This window comes from Hipposideros armiger, unplaced genomic scaffold (genome assembly GCF_001890085.2).
Source record: "Hipposideros armiger isolate ML-2016 unplaced genomic scaffold, ASM189008v1 scaffold_2, whole genome shotgun sequence".
Taxonomy (NCBI): Eukaryota; Metazoa; Chordata; class Mammalia; order Chiroptera; family Hipposideridae; genus Hipposideros; species Hipposideros armiger.
Genome location: NW_017731352.1, coordinates 4,313,394 through 4,337,683, shown reverse-complemented (window position 1 = coordinate 4,337,683; position 24,290 = coordinate 4,313,394). Strand labels below are relative to the sequence as shown.

Genomic DNA, 24,290 nt, shown 5'->3' with positions numbered 1-24,290 from the left:
TTTTCAAAAATTGTAAAAACACCCATCGGTCCTTAAAGTGTTTGGGGCAACTTTCAATTTTTCAATTGAAAATATATATTTTTTTTAAAAAGAAGACCTTCGTACACAAACTTTTATCTACATTTTAAAGAGATCTCAATCCTCTAAAGTACATCCATTCAAGCATCCCTAAGGGTCCCAAGACAAAAGTTTGTTTGGTGTGATAGAAGCTGGCTGTGGCATCTGTCACCAGTGCTATCTGCCTATTGAGGGAAAGGTGATTTCAGAGACCCAAATGGTTGGATAAGTGACTCCCACTTCAATATACATCCTTTTGCTTATAAAGACCCTTTCTTTGGTCAAGCATATTCAATTCCAAATCTGGTCTTCAAGAGTTTCCATGACCTGGTCCTTTTTTAACCCAATCAATTAAGTGATTTCCTTATCCCCTCTTTAAGTTTTCATTCCACATTTATTATTTCTCCTTATTTGTAAAGTCTCTCTCTGCCATTTATTATTAATATGTACTGAATCCTTACTATACACCAAGCACTATGCTAGATGCTTTTTAAGCCTTTAATATCTCTAATCCCAGCTACCATTTTGTAAAATATTTACCTCTGTTTTATAGATGAGAAAAGAGAGGCTCTGAAAGGATAAGTATAAAGTTCAAATTTACACTGCTAGTAAGTATGATTCAAGTCCAGGTCTGAGCCCAAAGCCTTGTTTTTCCCCCTATCTAATGCTTCTCCAATGTTTCCTATCAATTACCCTTAACAGTAAAGGAATAGGACGCACACCTCTAGGACCTGGGAAGTATAACTAGAAGTAGCTCAATCAAGACATGACACTTCTCTGAACTCTTGTTTCATCTTTAAAATTCATATTACTTTTGCCTCTCTTTCTGAAATGACTCCATGGAGATTTCATTATAAAAACACTTTAAAGTATATAGTAGAGAAGAAAATTTATAATACAGGAAGATAGAAACTGACACACACCTCTAGGGATAAACATAGGCATGTTTTAAAAGCTGCTTCTTAAACAATCTTGATAACGTCAACTCACATTAACTCATCTACTTCTAATTTCTATTATACTTTTCAGCTATCATTATACATTTATCATAGTACATATCACTTTATTCTTGTTTCATGCGTATATCTCTCAAACCAGATTTTTAGTATCTGAGTAGGGATGTTCGCGTGTATTCCCCATAGTAATTAATTAGTACAGGTAGGCTCTAAACACAGTGCCTAGGATGATAAATGTTTGATGAGGTAATAAATGGTAAAATGCCAGGGGCTTCAGCGTCTGAAGACTTGAATTAGAGACCAGGCCAAGTTGTTTTCTGTGTATTCTTGGGCTAGTCACATAACCTCACAGAACCAAAGAAAATATAATAATGTCCACTTTAGAGAGGTTTCTAAAAAATTAAATGAGGTATTTTATGTGAAAATATTTTGTATTCTTTAACAAAACTTATCAAATATTAAGATTTATGAAGTTATTATTGACCAGTTGATATAGTTTAATTTTATTTTAAGAGGCAGGGGAAGCAAGATCTTAAAGTTACTGTATCACCAGCCTAGCTAAGGAAATTTAGAAAGAAAAGTAAACCGTAACAAATTCTAGTAAAGTATACCATCTGTTTAACTGATCTAAGTATCAGGGCACAAAATTATTTTCATAATGGAATACATTTCATAACATATAAACTACTGTTTTATACACTCATCCAGCCCATTTTCCAAATCTTTATTTTGCCAAAAATACATAAGCAGGTGACCCCAATGTTCTCAAAGCCACCCCCCTTCTGCATCAGAATTCTAATTCAGTAGGTATAAGTTGGGGTCCAGGTATCTGCACTGTTAAAAAGGGGCATGGATGACTTAAAACAAACAACATCAACAGCTTTTTCCTTTACCACTATTACCCGCCAATGTGAACCACACAAACTTGTAGATTCAAAGCAACTATTTAGGGAATTTTTTAATTCCTTAATTATAATTCAACTAAATGGTTATAAATTGCTACAGCCTAAAAAAACGAAACACTCTTTTTTACAATGACATATTTAAGAAGGTAATCTACTAGCTATATTATATGTTGTTCCACAAAGGAGACATGATCTCTTACCTCTGCTCAAAGTGAATCCAGTCACCTAAAGCACTTTGCAAATACTTAATCTCTTATCTGAAGTCTCTTATTTGGAGTTCAGAAAGGCAGTATGGTGCCTACGCCTATATTACAGTGCCTAGATTACAGCACACTCCCAACGAAGTCTGAGGCAGCACCCCATAATCAAACCTATTAACATTTCTGCAGTAAAATGCATGAACATTCACACTAAGTCAAATAAATATTACCAATTGCTCATGTCAGGTCAAGACAGGCTTTGTCACCAAATGAGTTTAAACCAAATTTCCAAAAAATTAACATTTAAAAAAGTCTCTGGGTAGTAGAGATTTTGGATTTTGAGGACAGATAAAGGATTGTAAAAACTTTTTCTTTTAAGTTTCAAGTTATATATCACTTTCAATGGAAAGCTTCCCTAACCCACCAAGACTGGATTAGGTACTCTTTATACATACATCTTTAACACCAGATAGTCTCTCCTGTCTTAGTGGTTGCCTGTTTATCTACCCACAGACTACAGGATACCTGCAGTCAGGAGCCACATCTTTTTCACTATTACACTCTCAATAACCAGCCACCACATGGCATCCATTTAATTAACAGTGAACGAATAAGCAATTATGATACTAAGACTTTAATTTAGTGAAGTTGTATATTACTGTACTTGCTTGATCTGTAAGGTATGACTAACATCAATAAAGATGAATCTCTACATAATGAACTGGGACAAAAATCAGAAAATCCAATCAAAAAGACTACCTAGTAGCATACATATTGTAATTGTATGAAAAGAGTGCTTTTGTTGATGCAAAATAAAACTTTTCCTTAAATTTGTTAGCTAAGACATTTTACAAACTACTACATGAAATAAAATATGCAACATGCAGTAGTTTATTTACTATTTTAGCAGTTTTTTTGCATGATATAGAGATAGAGATAGAGATAGACACAGAGATAGTGAGATAGATAAATACAGCACAGTTAGGTCCCTTTCTGTGTCAGGAATTTTAGAATGCAGAATCTGAAGATGGAAACTCCTTTCTTCTAATTAATATATTCTAATAAAATTGACAAATAATTTTTAAAAAATGACAGACATTAGGCAAGATGCAAATGAAAAGCCAAATATGTATATAAGCAAATATGTAGTTATACAAAAATCTTCGGATTGTGAGGAATCTAGCCGCCACAAAGCACATACACTCCTTTCTCGGGCATACCTTTCTTTTTTTCTTTTAAGTGCAAAAAAAGTTTCTCCATTATTCTCTTTAAAGCTAAAGGGTATCTTGAGAATAAAGGAAATGGGTTTCCCTCCAGAAGCACATCTAAAAGATTTCTGAATCAGAACACACTAAACATTTAACATAAGGAAAACTGAGGGGAAAAAATGTATACATATGAACTTTCTCTGAAATTTAACCAAAATGAAAGTGAACTGGCTGACAAAGCCTCGTTTAACTACTCGCCATATCAAGAAACCCTACCTAATTTGCACAGACAGCCAGTCACCATTCACATAATCATATACAACAGCAAGTTGACAGGATAATTAAAAAACCAGAAAAGCCTGTCTGAACTATAAGCTTCCTATTCTGAATGCAGGAGTTTACTTCTGAGGGGTTTAGGGGAAATGCTCTGTTGTTTCTAATATTAAGTTAATTTCTTTCTATGTGGAAACAAGAACAAATAATATCACTTTTCAAGAAACAAAATAGCTAATTTTGAACCTTAGACCTACCAGGTCAGAAAGAACATCTAAGAGTAAGTTTATATATGTATTTAAAACAAATTACTTTGCAGTGGATCACCTTTTCTGACATGCCAGTATCTCTTAGCAAGTTCCTAAGCTGATGGTGTTCAAAAGTGGCCTTCACTATTTACAGAAGAAATGATATCATATCTGAGACTACTTTAAATAATCTGGTAAAAAAAAGAAAAATGAGAGGATTGATGAAATAAGTTTGGCAAAATATTGGAGACTGCTGAAGCCAGGAGACGGATACACAGAGGTTTATTATATTATGCCTTCTATTGTTGTATATGTTTGAAATCATCTTAAAATTTTAAGTTGAGATTTTTAAAAATTTGGTCTTGATTTGACTTATCCAAACTGCTAAATTTGTATGAAGGAAAAGATTAGCAGAGGGTCTCTATACACTGCTTTCAAATTTCTGATTTACAAATCCAAAAGGGTTTAAGACTCTTTGACTATAAGAAAAGAACATGTTTGAGAAGTACATATCAAAAGAATGGCCTAGAAGAGACCTAATAATACGGGGATCTTCCATGTATCATTCTTCTTCAAATGTAAACTGGTCAGTGCTGTACAGGACAATACTCAGCTCTCTCAGTGAGTAATCACTGTGGTTAAGCACATGAGTTTTCTTGCCATCCTGCAGGGAGTGAGAGAATTCCACTTCCTCACTTCTTTCTTAACCAACTACAGAGAACAGGGTGGGGAAAAGGCTGGCTTCCTAAATACAAAGTTAATGGACTACAGGAAAAAAAAAAACTATCACATTTATAGTATCTGATATAGTATGCATATATAATACCAATAAATACAGCTATATGGGCATTACTGATCAAACCACTCGTTAGTTATTGAGTGAACAGAATAAAAAGTGGAGTATATTCTTAGTGGAAGTCTGAACCTCCTCTCCACCAACTCAGTGTCACTCTCACACAGAAGGAATGTCAACAGGGGTTGATCAGGTTCAAGAAAATTAACTGGGTCAGATTTCTAGTGGGTAGAACATTAACAGGTATGCTATACCTGGGACTGCACTAGGGCAAATGTCCTACCCTAAAAATACTAGGCCATCTCTGATTGGTACTTAGGTTGTAAATTGTTACACGGAGAAGGAATGTTTCTGTTAATAATTTTTGTAACGTGGGTTGTGCTATTCTTGTATGTACTATTCACCCTTTGGATCTTCAGAAAAGTGGTATTCATGAGAGACTCCTCCCCGCTCCCTCCTCCACCCCCCTTCCTAGCAATCATCAGTTTGTTCTCTTGGTCATTTGTTTATCAGATTCCACATATAAGTGAAATCATAAGGTATTCGTCTTTCTCTGTCTGACTTATTGCACTTAGCAAAATGATCTCTAGGTCCATCCATGTTTTCACAAATGGCAAGATTTAATTTTTTTTTTTTATGGATGAGTATTATTCCATTGTAGATATATATCACATCTTCTTTATCTATTTACCTATCAATGGACTCTTAGGTTGCTTCCATATCTTGGCTACTGTAAATAATTTTGCAAAGAACAAATTAATGCATGCATCTTTTTGAATTAGTGTTTTCGTTTTCTTTGAGTAAATACCCAGATGTGGAATTGCCGGATCACATGGCAGTTCTATTCTTAATTTTTTGAGGAACCTCCATACTGTTTTCCATAGTAGCTGTACCAATTTACATTCCCACCAACAGTGTACAAGGGTTCCCTTTTCTCCATATCCTCACCAACACTTGCTATTTGTTGTCTTTTTGGTAACAGCCATTCTGACAGGTGTGAGGTTATATCTCATTGTGGTTTTGATTTGCGTTTCCCTGATGATTAGTGATGTTGAGCATCTTTTCATGTACTTTTTGGCCACTTGGATGTCTTCTTCGGAAAAATGTCTAACACATTTTGATATCCCATTGATCTCTAGGAGGACAAAGCACCTCAAGTTAATCACATGCCTATTATTAAATTTAGTGGGTTAACAGTTTAAAAAAGAGGTCTATTGATCTTTATTTAGTGAGGAGCTCATGTTTTGTTTTGGTTGGTTTGAGGGTTTTCTTTCTCTTCCTCTCATTACCTCATCAAAAATGGTTACTATTCTAAATTCACCCTTGTCTCACTTGTCCTTACCTGATTTTTCTTTCCTCTGCTTAGAATGCCTTTTTGCAAAATTCTACTTTTTCTTAAAAACTAAAGCTCTGCAGCCACTTTCTCCCCAAAGTCTTCCCCGACTCTACCCTCCTTTACAGTCCCCTAAGGATACATTTTTTTCCCGTTCATCTTTCTTCACTTTTATGACACCCTCACTAGTTTATACAAATCAGGAGGAAGGCTACTCTATGCCATCAAATATAAATCTCCATTGGGTTTTAAATAATATGCCATTATTTTATATATCACTAAGAAAGAAAAAAACACTACTAGTTATTAATTTTGGACACCAAAAATGTAAGATAATCCCAATTTCAGAGAAATTAAAATTGGGAGGGGGGGAATATGCATCTCAGAATTGAAATGCTGCACATCTTAACTAACTTTGTGTCTTTAATATTAACAAAATGTCTGGGCATATAGAAAATGCACATTAAATGTTTACAAAATGATTGAACAAATGGATGAATTCAACCTAGATTGGTACTTTTCATCAACATGCATTTTTGGATTCATTCAAAAACCAAAAGAATCTAAGAATAAAAATTTTTAGATTTTAAAAACTAAGACCTATGGATATAATTTACAAATACACTGGTTCTGATTTTGGTTGAATAATCTAAAGCTCCAGGAAAATTGTTTTTTTAATTTTCTAAATATAACTATTATGCCTTCACATTAAAATAAAATTCACAATGTCATCTCCCTACGTGAACAAACATTATATTACGGTAGATAAAAAAAGAAACATGTTTTCTGTGGTGTCCATTCTTGATGATCTGCACTAATAATAGGGATATAGACTATAAATAATCCAAAATAAAGGATAACTTTAAAGTCACTTATATTTGCTTTTGAAGTACATTCATATATTCATATTGTGACTAGATAAACACAGAGACCGTCAGGCCCAGAGGTAGATTTTAATAAATTACCAGCACTTGTTTAATTATAGAAAACAAATTAGTCCTTAATCTTAGATTAAATTTGTAAAGAGAAGATGCCCCAAATCAAAAGCTGAACACTTTAGAAAGATGAAAATATTTTTAAGTTTAATCTAAATGAGACGTTTACAAGTTGCTTTGTTATTCATTTGAGATAATGATCAAGTCTAGATATTTTGAGAGGCATAAGTGGTAGAAAGGAATAGAAAAACTAAAATCCTGCAACAATAAATTTGGAAATCTAGCTTCCTTTCCTTTATATTTTTCTGTCACTTAGTAAGAACAATATAAAAGTGGCTACTACTTCTGAGCTAGATGTTTTACATACATTATTTCTAACCTTCAAGAATCTATAGAGTAAGTATTAATAACCATAATTTTATACCTGAATACACTGAGGCTATAAAAGATTAAATAACTTGTGCAAGGTCACAAAGATAGCAGTAGTAAAATCACCTCAAAATTTTGACATGCATAAGTAGCTTTCTGGTCCAAAGAAGAAAGCTCAGGAAAAAATTGGGAAATCTTCCCTGTGACCAGAAACAAAAGAACTAAAAAAATGAAGACGGCATTATCTTAATTCACACAAAGAGGCAAGCAGGTTGCTTTGAGAAAAAAATATTCAGAATTCTAGGGACTAATAAATTCTGGGATTCCATTTTGTAATGTCTAACAGCAGCCAAGTAATTAATCCCAATAACTTTTAGCCTGAAAATGTACAGTAACTAAAGACTACCTTTACTAATCCAATACATACATACCTTACAGATTTACCAGTGCAGAAGGCAGATTAAAAACTTCTCTATGATTCTATAATTTCAGATTGTTTCTTTTCATCTTTGTCACTAACAAAGGTAGTTATTGCAGAGGAGTTAGCTGCAAAGGCCGTGAAGAAAGACAAGACTGGATAAATCCTGACTTCTTAGCTATATATAACCTTGACCAAATTAGTTTACCTAAGTCTCACTTTCTTTATCTATAATGAGGTTATTAATATCTGACTCATAGTTATTGTAATAAGTAAATGATATAATGGGTATAAAACATTCCACACAGTATCTGGTATACAGCAAGTACCCAATAAATTTGTTAGGGTAATATATTTTGGTGACTTCTCTGTTTTATTGGGATATTTTATATTAAACAAAAACTTTAAACTTTTTTATTGACTGTGGGGTTGTAATACAAAGTGTTACACAGGAAAAGAAAGGTATTAAAATTCCATTCAAAGTGTCAGGACACTTTCCAGTGTCGGAACAATTTACCAACAGACTTTCAAACAAAAGCTACATTTTACAAGAGAAGGCAGACGTTAATCCTTTTAAATTCACTAGCTCTTCTGTACATACTGTGGAAGCATATTTAAAAGGTAAGGCAGAGCACAACATTATAAAACTGTTATTGCTACAATAACATAACTATTTCTCTAGACAAGAGTCAATTTCATTATTCACCACTGAGGGGAGCTGTAACCTAAAAAAAGGTTTATATAGACTCCCACGGTTATTTTTAAACTTTCTCATACCTCACATTTGTTTAACAAACTCTTACTAAAATATATTTTAAATTAATATGACAAGCATGACTAAATTCTCTTCTAGAGACCTTACAAGGAATAAGAAGGCTCATTATATTCACATAATCATAAAATAGGGGATACCTATCACTATCTCCCTTTTTCTCCACAGCACTTATCTAACATACTATCACATATTTTACATAAATTATATATTTATGTCATCTAACATTGTATATAAGTCATACACATTAATTTTATTCTCTCTCTCTCTCTCTCTCTCTCACTCACACACACACACACACACACACGAATGTAAGTGCCATGAGAAAGAGACTTGTTATGTGTTTTATACACCACTATATTTTTAGTACCTAGAATAGTGCCCAGCACAAAATTCATGCACAAAATTAAATGCTACTGAATGAGTGAGTAAATGAAGGAATACAGGTTCATTTATTTGAAAGGTTAAAATACATTAGATGATGTCAAGTACAGTAGTCCCCACCTTGTCCATGGTTCACTTTCCAAGGTCTCAGTTACCCACAGTCAACTGCGGCCCAAAAATATTAAATAGAAAATTCCAGAAATAAACAATTCATAAATTTTAAATCACACGCCCTTCTGAGTATCGTGATGAAATCGGGCACTGTCACATTCTGTCCCACAGGGAAATGAATCATCCCTTTTGTCCAGAGTATAAGCTACCTGCCCACTAGTCACTTAGTAGCCTGAGTGACTTGTAGGTTATCAGACTGACTGAGGAGATATAGCAAAGCTCCTGTTCAAGTAACCCTTAATTTGCTTAATAATGGCCCCACAATCTCAATAGTGATGCTTGCTGGCAATTAGGATATGACAAAGAGAAGCCCTAAAGTCCTTCCTTTAAGTGAAAAGGTGAAAGTTCTTGACTTACTAAGGAAAGAAAAAAACATCATATGCTGAGATTGCTAAGATCTATAGGTAGAATGAATCTTCTATCCATGAAATTGCCTAATTTATAAATTAAAATTTATAATGGGCATGTATATATAGGAAAAGACTATATATATATATATATATATATATATATATATGTATCCATACTGTTTATGGTTTCAGGCATCCACTAGGGGTCTTGGAATGTATCCGCTGTGGATAAAGGTGGACTACTGTACAGCCAACTGCTACTACCTGAAACATGTAATGTCTACTTACACTGAATTTTGGTTTAAAAGAAAATATCTAAGAGCAGTTATTTAATCCTATAGATGAGTATATGGACAGATCTCATGGAAATGGCTTGTTTAATATACATTTATAGTAGAATTCCTCTTAAATGATCTGAATGGCACAGAGAGTTGGTCAATTAAACAGAGAATTATGAATACTGATACACATTTTAATTTAATTTTGTTCAGTACATATTAATGTGTTTTATTCACTAGTTTTATGGCCTCTTTTTTGAGCGTAACTTCATTGTTGATTTTTTCCCTATAATTAGCACTCATAATCTTTCATTAGTACATTTCAATTTTGTGTAAATGAAATGAATACTTAAGGACAATAGAGAAGCAATATGAATAAAAACTTCCAGATTTTTATAAATTTGTCCCAATTTTTTACAGTTGTATTTCCACACCAGATTTTACAGCAGTTTTAAACAATTTTTATCAATTCTTTCTAAAGCATTTAACAGTTTTTATGAAATTATTCTTCAAACTGGTATTTTATTGGCCTGTGAAACAGCTAATTAAAATAAGTGATTATAATAACAGGTCAGCAGCCTTATAAGAGGTTTGTAAAGGACAAACCCAATCTACAACTTACTTGGAAGAGCAGAAGTATGTAGGAGTGTGTCAGAGAGTAGCCTACTAACCATGTTGACACATGCGGTTTAAAACTGGGATGTTTTACAGACAGAATGAACAGCACGGGGTAATCTATGTAAATTACACAGAGGTTGATCAGAAGAGCTTCTAAGAGATCTTTCACATATGGTCTCACTGCTGCTAGAGTCTAATTTTTGAATTTTTCTTCAATATAGTTGATGGATATTTATGTAACTCCTATATTAAAAATAATAATCCTTACAGGTTTTTTAACAGTTAATTGAGCTTAACAATAATCATTCATTCACTCTTTCAACAAATATGTATTGAGTACCTATTACACAAAAAGGCACTATGTTAAAAAAAAATGTAGTATATACAGAGATTAAATGGAACAGAATTTTTCCCCCTGTTAAATTTACTTATCCAAGCAGGGGTCCTGTTAGGCATCTCAGAAAAGTGACCTAGATTTTCCAAAAAAAGAATTAACACCTGGATAGGAAAGAAAAAAACAATTCTCAAAATTCATTTATTCCTTTCACTATATAGCAGTTGGTCCAGGCAGAAAGAAAGTAAGTTCTGCCCAATTCTAGTCTAGTTCCAGGTAAGAGTACATTACTTTCCTTTTTTGTTTTGTTTTAGTTTTAATTCTATGAACTCATCCTTTGACATTAGATAGATCACAATTTGTCATACTTATCCTAATTTAAAGTATGTAAATTAATATATTCTCTTTTAAGTTAATATATTTTAAATGCTTTAGTTAAAACACATGCATTCATGCTCTTTCCTGTGCATTAAGAATAAAACAATTTCACAATACTTCTAAAGTCTGGTAACTATATACAATGCAATGTAAGTATAACAGATTATTATTTATTTTTTTCTCTTTAGCCTCTTTTAAAAATAAACAGGATGCTAGTAAAATAGGTCTAATTGAAAAAAACCTGCTGGGGCGGCCAGTTAGCTCAAGTGGTTAGAACTCAGGCTCATAACATCAAGGTAGCCGGTTCAATTCCCACATGGGCCAAGGAGCTGCGCTCTCCACAACTAGATTGAAACAACTACTTGACATAGAGCTGATGGGTCCTGGAAAAACACCCTCCACAACTACTGGGTTGTCAGAAAAGTCATGACGTATTTTTCTATTTTTCGTTGCAAAAACGCTTCACGACTTTTCCAACGACCCAATAGATTAAAACAACTACTTGACTTGGAACTGATGGGTCCTGGAAAAACACACTATTCCCCAATAAAATTTTAAAACAAACTAACAAACAAACAAAAAACCCTGTTCTAAAAACAGGCATAGGCCAATAATAATAAAATCATAAGAAATTCATCTAATAAATGTTATTTTCTTGCACTGGGTTCCTCACAAGCATTGTTACTTGTTGTCATCGTTTTTAATAACTGAAAAACTGCCTTCCTCCCACATTCTGATTAATTTTAATTTTCTTAAAATTAGCTCTTCAATGCCTAGATTCCCCAAAATTTTGGCTATCTCTTAAAAGACAGGTATAATTTGTTTTATACCCATTGCTAAGTAATTAGATTTCTGCTACAAAGGCTAATATTTTCCTTTATATCAAAAGCACGTTTATACAATTCAATTTTCCTATCTTTAAAAAAATTGAACTATAGTTGACATACAATATTATATGAGTGTCAGGTATACAACATAGTTAATCAAGATTTATATACCTTACAAAGTGATCACTGCAAAAAATCTAGTAACCACCTGTCACCACACAAAGTTATTAAGATACTATTGACTATATTCCCTATGTTGTATATTACAGACCTGTGCTTTATTTGTTTTAAAACTGGAAGTTTGTACTTCTTATTCCCCTACACCTTTTTTGCTCACACAACTTAATTTTTTTTAAATCTGGCATAGGAAATAACTATTATAGAAACAAAAAGTAGAAAGAGAAAGAATTATTGTGCTAAAAAGTTCAGAAGAGAAAACTTGCAACAATAGTCATATTCCATTTAGGAAATAAAAGTATATAGAAAATACATATATTGATACGGAGTTTTTAATGAAAGAAATAAATTAGGGAGATATGAATTTATTCCAAAATGCTATAGTAGATAATTATTTTAAGTACTGCATCATTCTCCATGAACTTGAAAGTCAAAAACTTGATATAAAAAAACGGTACTTTTCAAAAGTTTATAAAAATATTTCTAGCAATTAAAACAAAGTCACAAACCTAGAAAAGCCCTCTGAGGTCACTTAGCAAAAATCCTTTATTTTACAGATAAAGAAACTAAGTCCTAAAATATAGGTCACCATCTTTGAAGACACAAAATCAGGATTTATACTCAATTCTAACCCAATCAAAAGTTCATGTTTTCTCTTTATTATGATATGAGAGAAAGAAAAGTGTATTTTTTTTTTCAAATAAGAGTATGAGGTGGCAAAGAGACAAGGAAGTAGAAAATCTTTCAGCTATTAAAAAGCATGACGGCTGAGAATCTCCACAAGCCCAGTGGTTTTATCCATCACATAATTCAGAATAAGGTCTTCAAAATCATTGGATTGCATAGTAAAATTTAATCTCTAGTAAAAGTTCAATTAAAATGTTGGTTTTATAAAGTTTTATAAACAATATGAATAATAGTTAAAAGCCATCTATACTGATTGGATTTTTATAAATCTAATTTATTAATAAACATTTGGAGAGAAGGAATGCTAATGTATTTTATTTTCCATTTTCTTCCTATAGCCATTCCCTTACCCAACAGATTTCTAGCAACTTCAATCATTTGAGTAAAAAGTAGACAAATGAGCAAAAATAAGCTTCTGAGCTTAAATAAATATTATTTTTCATTAAAACGATAAAAATCATACTTTTTGACTTGAGAAACACCTCAAAATTGAGAGGATAATCCAAAACACACCTCTTTATCTAATGGCCCATTTAAAATCTGTTTTATTTTAAATGTTAATATTTCTCTATTGACCTTTAAAATACCTTTATCAAATATATAACACAGAATTTAATAAAAGGGTTTTTCCTAAAATCCTACGATTTGAATGCTGTTGCATTCAAACCTAATATATTATCTTATAGCTTTTTTTTTTTAATTTTTTTTTATTTTCACCTTTCAGTAGGGTTAGTTAGTTCATAACCTATTCTTCAGAAATTTGGAACTGGTGTATTTCTAGCTTAAGAGTAATTAATTGCATAGTAAGAATACCTTTCTAAACAAATATAAATTAATTTTTACATACTTTTATCATTAATTACAACCCAAATATAATTGGCCAATTTTTTAATACATCAAGTTAACAAAGAGACTTCAGATGTATAACAAAGCCAGGAATACTGAAAACTAAAGCAACATCCATGTGAAGAAGCTCCTGATATCAGAATGAAAACTAGCTTTTGAACTGTAACCAATTCCAAGAAGTCCAAGTTTATTTGCTTTTAAAACTTCAGTGGCTACTCTGAGCATAAAGTTCAAATCTATTACTACAGAAAGGCCAGAATTGTTAACATGTGTGAACCTTTAACACAATGACACTGGCTGGATTTGGCAGCCATCCTACAGTGCTTGGACCTGATCTCCCTCCCAAGCTTCGCAGCTCTTCCAGACTAAAAATGGCCCAGTTACTGCTGGAAAAGTATAAGATTCCTTTTATCACTGAGATACAAAACAAAGTCAGGCTCTGTGCTCAGTTTGTAAGGAAGACTGTATTTTAGAACTTTAACAGTGATCATGACAACAAAGATGACGGCAGTATTTATAAAAGCTGATATTCTTTGAAATTATTTAACTCTCACAACAATCCTATACATTTATGGCTAAGACGCTAAGAAACTTAACATGATCAGAGCTTGTAAGTGAAAAAGGTAGGGTTGAAAATCAGGTCTATGTGACTCCAGAACCCACACTCTTACTTTACTCTATTTTCACTGCGTATCTTCCTTATCTCCATTCAAAAACATTTACTGAACACACACTATATGCCAGCTAGCCACCTGGGATTCCACAATATGTAAATTATTTAAAGATGATTATTAAAGCACCAATCTAGAAGAATCCCTCAACCCAAACAAAGAATTAAAGCACGTACTTTATTTTGAAAAGATTTCAAGTCACTTGAGTCATTCAACAAACACTTAAATGAAATTTGCTATGTAAGAAGCACCATGCTAGATGCTGAACAGATAAAGATGAATATGACATGGTCTTTCCCTCAAGCTCCCCCCAAAAGTACATACAGTATATATATAATTCAGTATTGAAGAGTATTTTTACTTTTATGGTTTAAACAGAAGTACTTCTTACAAATAATTCTGCTATTGGCTGTCATTTCATTAAAAAAATTCTAAAAGCAACAAATCACTATTTAATTTTCAGAAGGCAGCATTTCTCCTACCACCAAAATGCTAGTATGCCTTAGTGATGTATATAGTTAAAAATGTGAAAGGTAACAAAATTTGCCATTAGCTTACATTTTCTATGACAAATGTCCACTCTTTATCTTCAAATTCTTCTGCATGAGGATCCTGTAACAAACCCAAAATTAAGTTGAAATACATTTCTTTAATCCAATCCAATTAATAAAATGCAGGCAGCCTTGCCTTTAGCCTTACCAACTTTTAAAAAGGGAGAGGCAGAATGGCCTACTTTTATGGAACTTCCATAATTTCTCTAAATGTAAAGCATTATTTAACATTGAGAAATTCTCTATTTTATTTATATTGATGCATATCACTATCTTCCATCACTGCATAGATGACAAGATAAAAAGAAACCCAATCAGAAATAGATAATTTACTGAGTGAGCTATTAAGAAGCATTTATTAAGATTCTGGATGCTTCTATAAAGCCCTACCGTCATTTTTATACCTGTATTTTAAACTAAAAGTACCACTTGAGGCACGGTTTTCTTCGGTGCAGAGATTATATAAACATCTGGAATTTCAAAGCGCTTCAAAGGACTTGACAATCTACACATAATGGCAGATTGGCATGGCTGTGGATACTCTTCATTCCCGCCACTCCCATTAATCCTGGAAATGCCTCAAAACCTGAGGAAGGGTAATGTATCCTACAACCAAATGCAACTTAAAAAAAAAAAAAATGATGAGGCATACTTTGGCAAGTACTTATTTTACAAATATTTACTAGGTACTTATTGATAACGGAGTATAGAGGTGTTGTGTGGATTCAAACATAGTTTTCTTTGCCTTTGAAGACCAAAAAAAAAAAAACTAATCTAAATAAATGTATGATGAAGGAAATACATGTTTTTACCATATTAGAAAACAACACATCACCTCTTACAGGAATGAACAGGAAAAGCTTTATGAGAGAGAAAGCATCTGGACTACGTAGGATGGTATAGGATTTCTGCAGATATTAGAATAAATAAAGGAAAAAGGCAACAGAGTATAAGACATAAAACAAAGAAAGTAGTGGGAGGTCTCATCATAATGCAATTAAGTTATTCAAATTCAATTCCATGTGTTAGAGGTGGGGGATGGATGAAGGAAGCTTTTGGCTCAACATTCTACTCTAAGTGTGAGTGAGCACACAGAGATTGGGGCGGGTTCTGCTGTTCCCCTACTGGGTCTCAGGTCTCACATGCTTCTGTTAGGGAGCCTCTACTTCATGACTGATTCCATTTTAGTTTATTATTAATCTGTTTCTATCACCACAGTGCAGGCCCTTACCACTTTGCGCCTACAGCATTCTCAGTTTCTCTGCCCTTCAATCTGTCTTGTGCACAGATCAATTCTCCCAACCACAGTTCTGACCATGTTAACCAACTCAGATTTCTTTAATGACTCCCTACAAACTATGGGATAAATTCAAAATTCTGTGGTTACTTCTTTATCTGTTTACTTTTTTCTTTCTTTCTTTATTTTTTATTTTTTTACTATAATAGCAGAGTGGATGGCTGATTCTGAGCTGTACCTGAGGCACCTATTTCTATAAGTAAAATAACACAAATAAAAACCTGCCCAAAAGGAGTTTCTTTGGTGGTAATGGGAATGGGGAGGTAGCGAAAGGTAGAAGAGAAACAAAGAGAGAGAGTTCTACTTGATATCTGTTTCCCAGCCTGGCCCTGCCCATGAAGTAGGTTTATGGAGAGAGAATACTATCAATATAGGTTGAAGGAGCTTTTCCATGAGGAATTTAGAGCACAAACAGTGCTACTTTAGAGACCAAGTAATAAAGTGTGACACAAGGTGGACGAAAAAGACATCTTACCACCCTCCTTGCCTATCCCCTCATTTTGTTGAGAAATGCAGCATAGCTACAGCACAGCTAGTACAATTAATAATAATAATAATAATAATAATAATAATAACAATACAAAATATTTACTGAGCACACACTCGCTCCAGCTATTGTGCTGTGTTTTAATCATCACAGCAACTCATGAAATGGGTACTATTTTTATTCCTATTTAATAGAACACAAAACAGACCTAAAGATGTACTGTCCCACAGAGAACAACTACTAAGTATTAAAACTCTGTTACACTTGCAGGTCTGTCTTATTTTTAGCCACATTGTTGGTTCAGTTTTACCACTGTGTACCCAGGACCTAGAAAAGTGTTGGCCACACATGGGGCTCTCAAGAATATTTGATGAATGAATTAATAAATATGTCATAAGTTAACAAATATTGAACAATGCCTTACATATTACATCCATTAATTCTCAAAGCAGAGAAAACATGTTTTTAAAACACTGATGTAGTACCCCTAAAAGAGTAATTTCAGTGGGACCAAGGGACACAACTGTAGGGCAAAGTCAGCAAAAAGATGTACAAGAGCAATAGTTAATGTTCATTTTCAAGACTTTAAAATGGCATAGCTACATAATTAACTACATTATTGACCAGACAAAAACATTTGTAATGAAGATTGCTTCCAGCTTGAATCAATTAAGCCTTCTTTGTATCCTACTCTCTACCCTCTAGAGCAGCGGTTCTCAACCTGTGGGTCGCGATCCCTTTGGGGGTTGAACGACCCTTTCACAGGGGTCGCCTAAGACCATTGGAAAACAAAAAGATATTTACATTACGATTCATAACAGTAGCAAAATTACAGTTATAGAGTAGCAACGAAAATAATTTTATGGTTGGGGGTCACCACAACATGAGAAACTGTATTAAGGGGTCACGCGGCATTAGGAAGTTTTAGAACCGCTGCTAGAGTCTCCTTTTTTACCACTGCAGTAAAGAGAAAAAATGAAAATGGCTTAAAGAGAGCCATTTTCCTTCTCAAAATCCTAGGAAGCCTTTTTTTTTTTCCATTTACTAGAAACAGCTATTTCAATCTAATTCAAATTTCAAAAACAAGCATGCAGGCTAAATGAATTAATATCTGGTTAAATCACAGAAAAAGGGAACATACTGGTAAACTACTTTAAAACGCACTTCGTGAGCACATCTCTGTGACTACTTCAGACAAAAAGTTTAGTTAGAGTAGTCCTTTCCTACTTGCAAATTTGAAGATTAATGAATTGTGAGACTTTAATATAAGTAAAAGGGTAAAATATGAAAAAAAATTTCCACTTGAATATTATAAATGCTGTTCAAAAACAAAATCCAAAAATTACCATGAAAGAATGAAAAGTTATTTTGTTTGTTTTACGTTTCTGCTTTTCTATTAGAATTTTGGAGAGATGGGGGAGTTAAGAAGATAAAGGTGTGGGTTGAAAATATTCTTTAAATATTTTAAATAATCACAAGGTTGCCTCAAGAGCACAACTGAACAGAAATGTGTAATACAGCAAACTGGGAAGGAAGGGGTATTTGGGGGTTTTTTTCTACGGACTAACACTCAAAGCCATAAAAGTTCAATGATACAGATATGCTGAACATTCTCATCAGTACTTGAAAACTACACTTATTTCCTAATCTTCCAAGTAACACATTTCAACAGCCACTTTTAATTCAGAATCACTCAGTTAGCACATATCCTTTCCCCAAAGACATGGCTGTCAGCTATTTATCACCTATATTCTAACCCCTTGTTCTCTATTATCTTATTTTTTAAGTTGTATAACCATGTATGTTCATTTTCTTTACCAATATAAACAACAGACTAAACAAAAACATTCAAAAGATTACTTAAAAGTCTTCCTCAAGAATGTCAGAGGCCTTGCTGTTGCAGTCTATATTCATAGACGTTTTTATTACAGCATGGGCAGTAGGGTGTAGAAGAAAGAACAGGGCTAAATCACAGTATGACTGGGTCAGTTACTTTCTTCTTCAGTCTCAGTTTCCTTATCATTGCAATGAAAATAATTATAGAATCTTAGGGTTACTGTGAGAATTAAATCAAACACTCCAAAAGTCTCACGGTTAACTTCCAAGCTTACTGTACCATTCCAGTAGAAAAAATAAGGATTAGGGGGTTTTAATAACAAGCTTTTAAGACAGCTAACTGAAGGGCAATAGGATGGTTCTGATCCTTCTGAAAAAAATAAGAGGAGCTACTGTCTCACCCCTTATTTCTCCCTGGGAAAATCAAGTATTTGTATATATGAAAAGCGTAATCAAGTAATGTTATAACGTCAGTAACAGTAATATAAAAACTAAAATATACACAAAGTGTTAAGAATATTTTGTAAAATAGAATAAATGAAACAGAGCATTTAAAAGTAGTATTCCATTCTTGCATCAGTGCATTAACATTCATCATATTGTTTTGTTCTATTGATCTCTGCAGTAGTTTCTGAATAAATGAATATAATGGATCACAAAATCAAAAGCAACTTTTTTACACAGTGATTTCATACTCTAAGCCAGTGGTTCTCAACCTTCCTAATGCCGCGACCCCTTAATACAGTTCCTTATGTTGTGGTGACTCCAACCATAAAATTATTTTCATTGCTACTCTATAACTGTAAGTTTGCTACTGTTATGAATCGTAATGTAAATATCTTTTTGTTTTCCGATGGTCTTAGGCGACCCCTGTGAAAGGGTCATTTGACCCCCAAAGGGGTCGCGACCCCACAGGTTGAGAACCACTGCTAAGCCATGTAACATTGCTCTACTTAAATTTCATGTCCTGAAATATTTAGTGGAGTTTCACAAACTTCATGTTAGTAAATTATGTTTAATGAGATGCCTTCTTCCTCCTGTCCTGCAAAAATAACTTCCAATACAATTAGAATAATTCAAAGAAGAAATGAAGCATTTGTTTTCTAATTTCACCACTTTCAAAGAGGCTAAAACTGGGACATAATTGGCCCCACCATTTTTTTTTTGGGGGGGTGTATGTAAGAAGTTGGTTAGGAAAGTAAATATTCTAGTGCTTAATCACCATATGTACAAGAAATACTTTATAATATTTCAAGAAATATGGAAGACTTTCAAGAAAGAAACATGCTTATAAAATAAGCAGGTAGGTATATGCACAGCTATGCTTTTGGTTTGTGCTCTGAATTTATAACTGGAATTTTGCTTTTAAGCTATAGTATTTATTAAATATTAATATCAATAAAATATTTACCAAATATCAATTTAAAACTTACCTTCTTATACTAACATCACTAAAATATTTATCAAATACTAATTTATAAAAATATCTTGTTATTAGTCAAAAAAGATTAACAAAGTGAGGCTCAGAACTAAGAATTCCACACACCTCAGCTCTCCACAGGAAAAGCACTTTAAAGTTTCTTATGGGTAGAATGTAGGAAGTAGTAAAAGAAGTATTCCAACTGATCTCAATTGTAACAAGTTCAAAAGGACTCCTAAATTATTCTGACTTTATAAACCATGAAATACCCTGATGCCCTTGCATTCTTAATAAACTGCTATATCCCTAAAAACAATGCACACTAAGGTACCAGGCTGGACCCAAATGTATGGAACAATGAATACTGAAATATTCTGTCATTTAGAACCATGTTTATATAATAATAAATTCTTTAACTTATAAAAATGAAACTTACCTTAAAAAGTGTCACAGTGATTTCAATGTTTTCAGGAACAGGCCACACTACAACACCACGATATGGATTTTTTATTCCAGGTTGCCAGCTATGAGCCTAAAATAAAAATAATGGCTTCAATATGAAGTACAGGAAATGCGACATTAATAATTTACAAAAACTATATTGACCCTATTTATCCATTAGATCTGCAGTCTCCCTGAAACAACAGCAACAAAAAATTAGTCAAATAACACTTTTCAAGAATTAAACTTGGGCCATGTCATATAAACTATATGACATGACAGCTATCTGTAGATAACTATCTGTAAACAAACCTTCACCCTCTCCCCCCACCCCACACACACAAAAGAATATGCAAAAATGAACTGTGTCATATTTTCAAAAGCTACTATTTGTGACTGGATAAAAATTTTATTAGGAGACATTTTAAAAATTATTTTTGTGATCTAGGAACTTACAGGCAAATTCACTTGTTAGAAGGAAAAATTAATTGTATACTTTTCATTTAAATTCATTTCCCATTAGACTGTTAATGTTTATTTGGAACAAGTAAAGAAGAAAGCAGTTTTTGCAGTTAATACTTCTAGTACTTAAGATTTTAAAGATTTTTTTACTTGTAAATCTTGATTATCAAGGCTTCCTAAAGAACGAACCCTGTCCCCCCCAAAAAAAAAAATTTTGTGGTTTACCACTATAATTCTTCCTTGTGGTGGCATTTCCAGCCAAAGTTGATGAAAGATTAGGTATGCCAAGACACCTCAACTAAGGCTTCATCTCTATGGGCTGAAGGACTGCTCATGGACATGCCATGAAGGTGACAATAAAAGCTAACACATATGGAGCACTTTCTATATGTCAGTCCGTGTTTGAAATTTACTTACGTTTAACTCATTTAACTAGCCTAAGAACCCTATGAGGTAGCTACAATTCGTTCATTCATTCATTCACTCACTCACTCACTCAATTGATACTATCTACCAAGCACTGTCTAGGCACTGGAGTTGTAAAACAACAATCTGCCTTAGTGAATGAAGTTCACAGTATTGTAGGAAGAGACAGACAACAAAAAAAAAAAAGGTAAAATATATACTATGTTGGGCAGAGGTAAGTGCTATGGAGAAAAATGGAAGTAGGGAAGGAGAATGGAGGGGAGCAAGAGAAAGCAACAATTTTCAATAGGGTAGTCAGAGAAAGTGTCACTGAGAAGGTAACATTTAAGAGAAGGCCTTAAGAAGGTATAAGATTCAGATATGTAAATACATGAGAAGAGCTTTCTAGGGAGATGGAACAGCAACTGGAAAAGTGCTGAGGCAGTGAGATAACAACGAGGCTAATGTGGCTGAAGCAGAGCCATCAAAGAGGAGAGCAGTAGGAGACACGGCCAACAAATAATGGAGGGCCTAGCTATGTGAGGCCCTGGGAGGTCAACTGCGAAGATCCTGGCTTGTAATTTAAAGGAGATGGGAAACCACTAGAGGGCTTTAAGCAGAGGAATGATGATCTAAATTATGTTTTAACAGATTCACTCCAACTAATATATCAAGATTAGCGTCCAGACGTAAGAGAGGAAACAGGGAGACCAAGCATGAAGCTACTGCAATAAACACGGGGAGAACTGATAGTGACTTGGCTTAGGGTGGTAGAAAGATGGTACAAAATAACTAGATTCCAAAAATATTTTTATATTTTCAAGATACAGCCAACAAGATTTGCTGTCTGATTATAAGAGGGAAAGTATTCAAGGCTGATTCTAAGGCCTTTGCCCTTGAGAAACTAGAAGAAAGCAATGGCTATTAACAGATAGGTAAGACTGCAGGAGGTTCGGGTTTCGGAAGTAAGGTCGGGAACTCAGTTTTACACACATTAAATCGGAGGTGCCCATTAGATAGTCAAGTATAGATCTTCAAATAGGCAGCTGAATATATGTGCCTGGAGTTATAAATTTGGGCGTCATTAGCATACAGGTGATGCTTAAAGCTGAGGAGTAGTTGTGACACCAAGGGAATGAGTACAGATAGAGACTATAAAGGCTCAAGCACTGAACCTTGGAGCACAACATGAACAGGTCAACGAAATGAGGAGGAATGAGCAAAGGGGGGTCAGTAACGTAGAAGGAAAACCAGAGGCATGTGATATCCTGAAACTCTAGTGAATAAAATGTTTCAAAGAAAAAGGAACAATCACCTGTGCCAAATGTTGGTGATACGTCAAATAGGATGAGGCCTGAAAATGACCACTGGATTTAACAAAGCAGAAGCTATTACTCATTTCACAAGAGCAACTTCAGTAGAGTGATGAGGGCAAATGCCTAACTGGATTGGAACGGGTTCAAGAGAGAATAGAAAGAAAGAAACTGAAGACAGCAAGTACACTCAACTCCTCTGAGGTGTTCTGCTATAAGAGAAGTGAGAAATAAGTTGGTGCTAGTGGAAGAAATTGTGTCGGGGAAATTTTTTTAAAAAGAGAAAAATATTTTTATGCTGATGGGAAATACAGTAAAACCTTGGATTGCAAGTAATTCGATTTGTGAGTGTTCTGTAAGATAAGCAAACATTTCTAATACATTTTAACGGGGTACACAAGCAATGTCTTGTAATACGAGTAGTTTGTTTCCGGAACAAATTATGCTCGCAAACCAAGGTATTACTGCAGATTTAAGAAGGAAAATGTAATGATGCAGACGAGAAAGAATTGCTAGAGTAATGTCCTAAACAGTACAAAAGGAGACAGATTGGCCTTTGCCAAGAACGCAGACCATTCTTCCATAACAGGAACAAAGTTAAGAGTATATGAGTGCAGATGCATGAGAGGGAGCAGATTTAACAGATGAGGAAACTGAGGCACAAATTTGCCCAAGATTACATAGCAAGTAAGTGGCAGAAGTTGGATTTGAACCCGGGAAATGGAACTGAGACAGAACCAAGACATGGAAACATATGTCCATGCAAACCTTATCAGATCTTGTTAAAATACCAGCAAAAGATACAGGTTTAGCAGCATCCTCCCAATCCAACTCATAAATTGTCAATAATTCTCACTCTATTCTCTCTCCACTACACCCCATCACAAAACTTCAGGGAAGAAAAGGGAAGTAGACTCACCATGAGAGATTTAGCACACTGTAGCCAAAGGTAAAGAACTGAGTTTTGTTGATTAAAAAACACCTCTAGAGATTTCTCTATTCCCCCGCCTATTTCCATGCCTACTGACAGTGCTAGAACAAAAACTCCACAAAATAAACAATCTCCACTTTGAAAAGTAAATTTCTGCCCACTTAAATAATCCTTAATCAAAACTCCACTTTACATATTCTATATACTTAATTCTGAAGACTTATGACAATTCTAATTCTCATGTATTATGGTGGCAGATCAGGCTATTTCTCTGGTCTATTCAAACTTCCCATGATTATATTTTCATAGCCCTTTCCCACATAATAGAAACATAGAAGAATTGAATAACAACTTTTCTTATTAGTCACATCAGAAAAGATAGAGTCCTAGTAAAATTCTTAATGAGAAAAAATGACCACAGGTGGCACGGAGAACTCTGCAAAACAAAAGGCTGAAGATTGTGTTAGTGATAAACCAGCTCACGCTGGAGCCAGGAGCCGAGTGAAGGCAGCGCCTGTGGAGTCCTGCAGTTCTGCGGAACACTGAGGAAAAGCTACCCCCAGGTGGACGCTGTCTGTCACCATGGGTAAAGGAGACCCCAACAAGCCGAGGGGCAAGATGTCCTCGTATGCCTTCTTCGTGCAAACCTGCCGGGAAGAGCACAAGACCTGCCGGGAAGAGCACAAGAAGAAACACCCAGACTCTTCCGTCAATTTTGCCGAATTCTCCAAGAAATGTTCGGAGAGATGGAAGACCATGTCTGCAAAGGAAAAATCAAAATTCGAAGATATGGCAAAAAGTGACAAAGCTCGCTATGACAGGAAGATGAAAAATTATGTTCCTCCCAAAGGTGATAAGAAAGGACAGAAAAAAGATCCCAATGCTCCTAAAAGGCCTCCATCTGCCTTCTTCCTGTTTTGCTCTGAACATCACCCAAAGATCAAAAGTGAACACCCTGG

At 34.1% G+C, this 24,290-nt stretch overlaps 1 protein-coding gene and 1 pseudogene across 7 annotated transcripts in view; one reads left to right on the top strand and one right to left on the bottom strand.

Moving 5' to 3' along the window:
• Nucleotides 1-24,290, bottom strand: part of EHBP1 (EH domain binding protein 1) — a 322,290-nt gene that overhangs the window by 247,933 nt on the left and 50,067 nt on the right. For all 7 annotated transcript variants that reach the window (XM_019634942.1, XM_019634858.1, XM_019634995.1 and 4 more), the window contains exons 4-5: nucleotides 20,216-20,311; nucleotides 14,747-14,800 (exon numbers count right to left, since the gene is read on the bottom strand). In XM_019634942.1, coding sequence (XP_019490487.1) covers nucleotides 14,747-14,800; nucleotides 20,216-20,311 — 150 coding nt within the window. The remainder of the gene's footprint in view (nucleotides 1-14,746; nucleotides 14,801-20,215; nucleotides 20,312-24,290) is intronic.
• LOC109379323 (high mobility group protein B2 pseudogene) overlaps nucleotides 23,846-24,290 on the top strand; it is a 1,765-nt pseudogene continuing 1,320 nt past the window's right edge.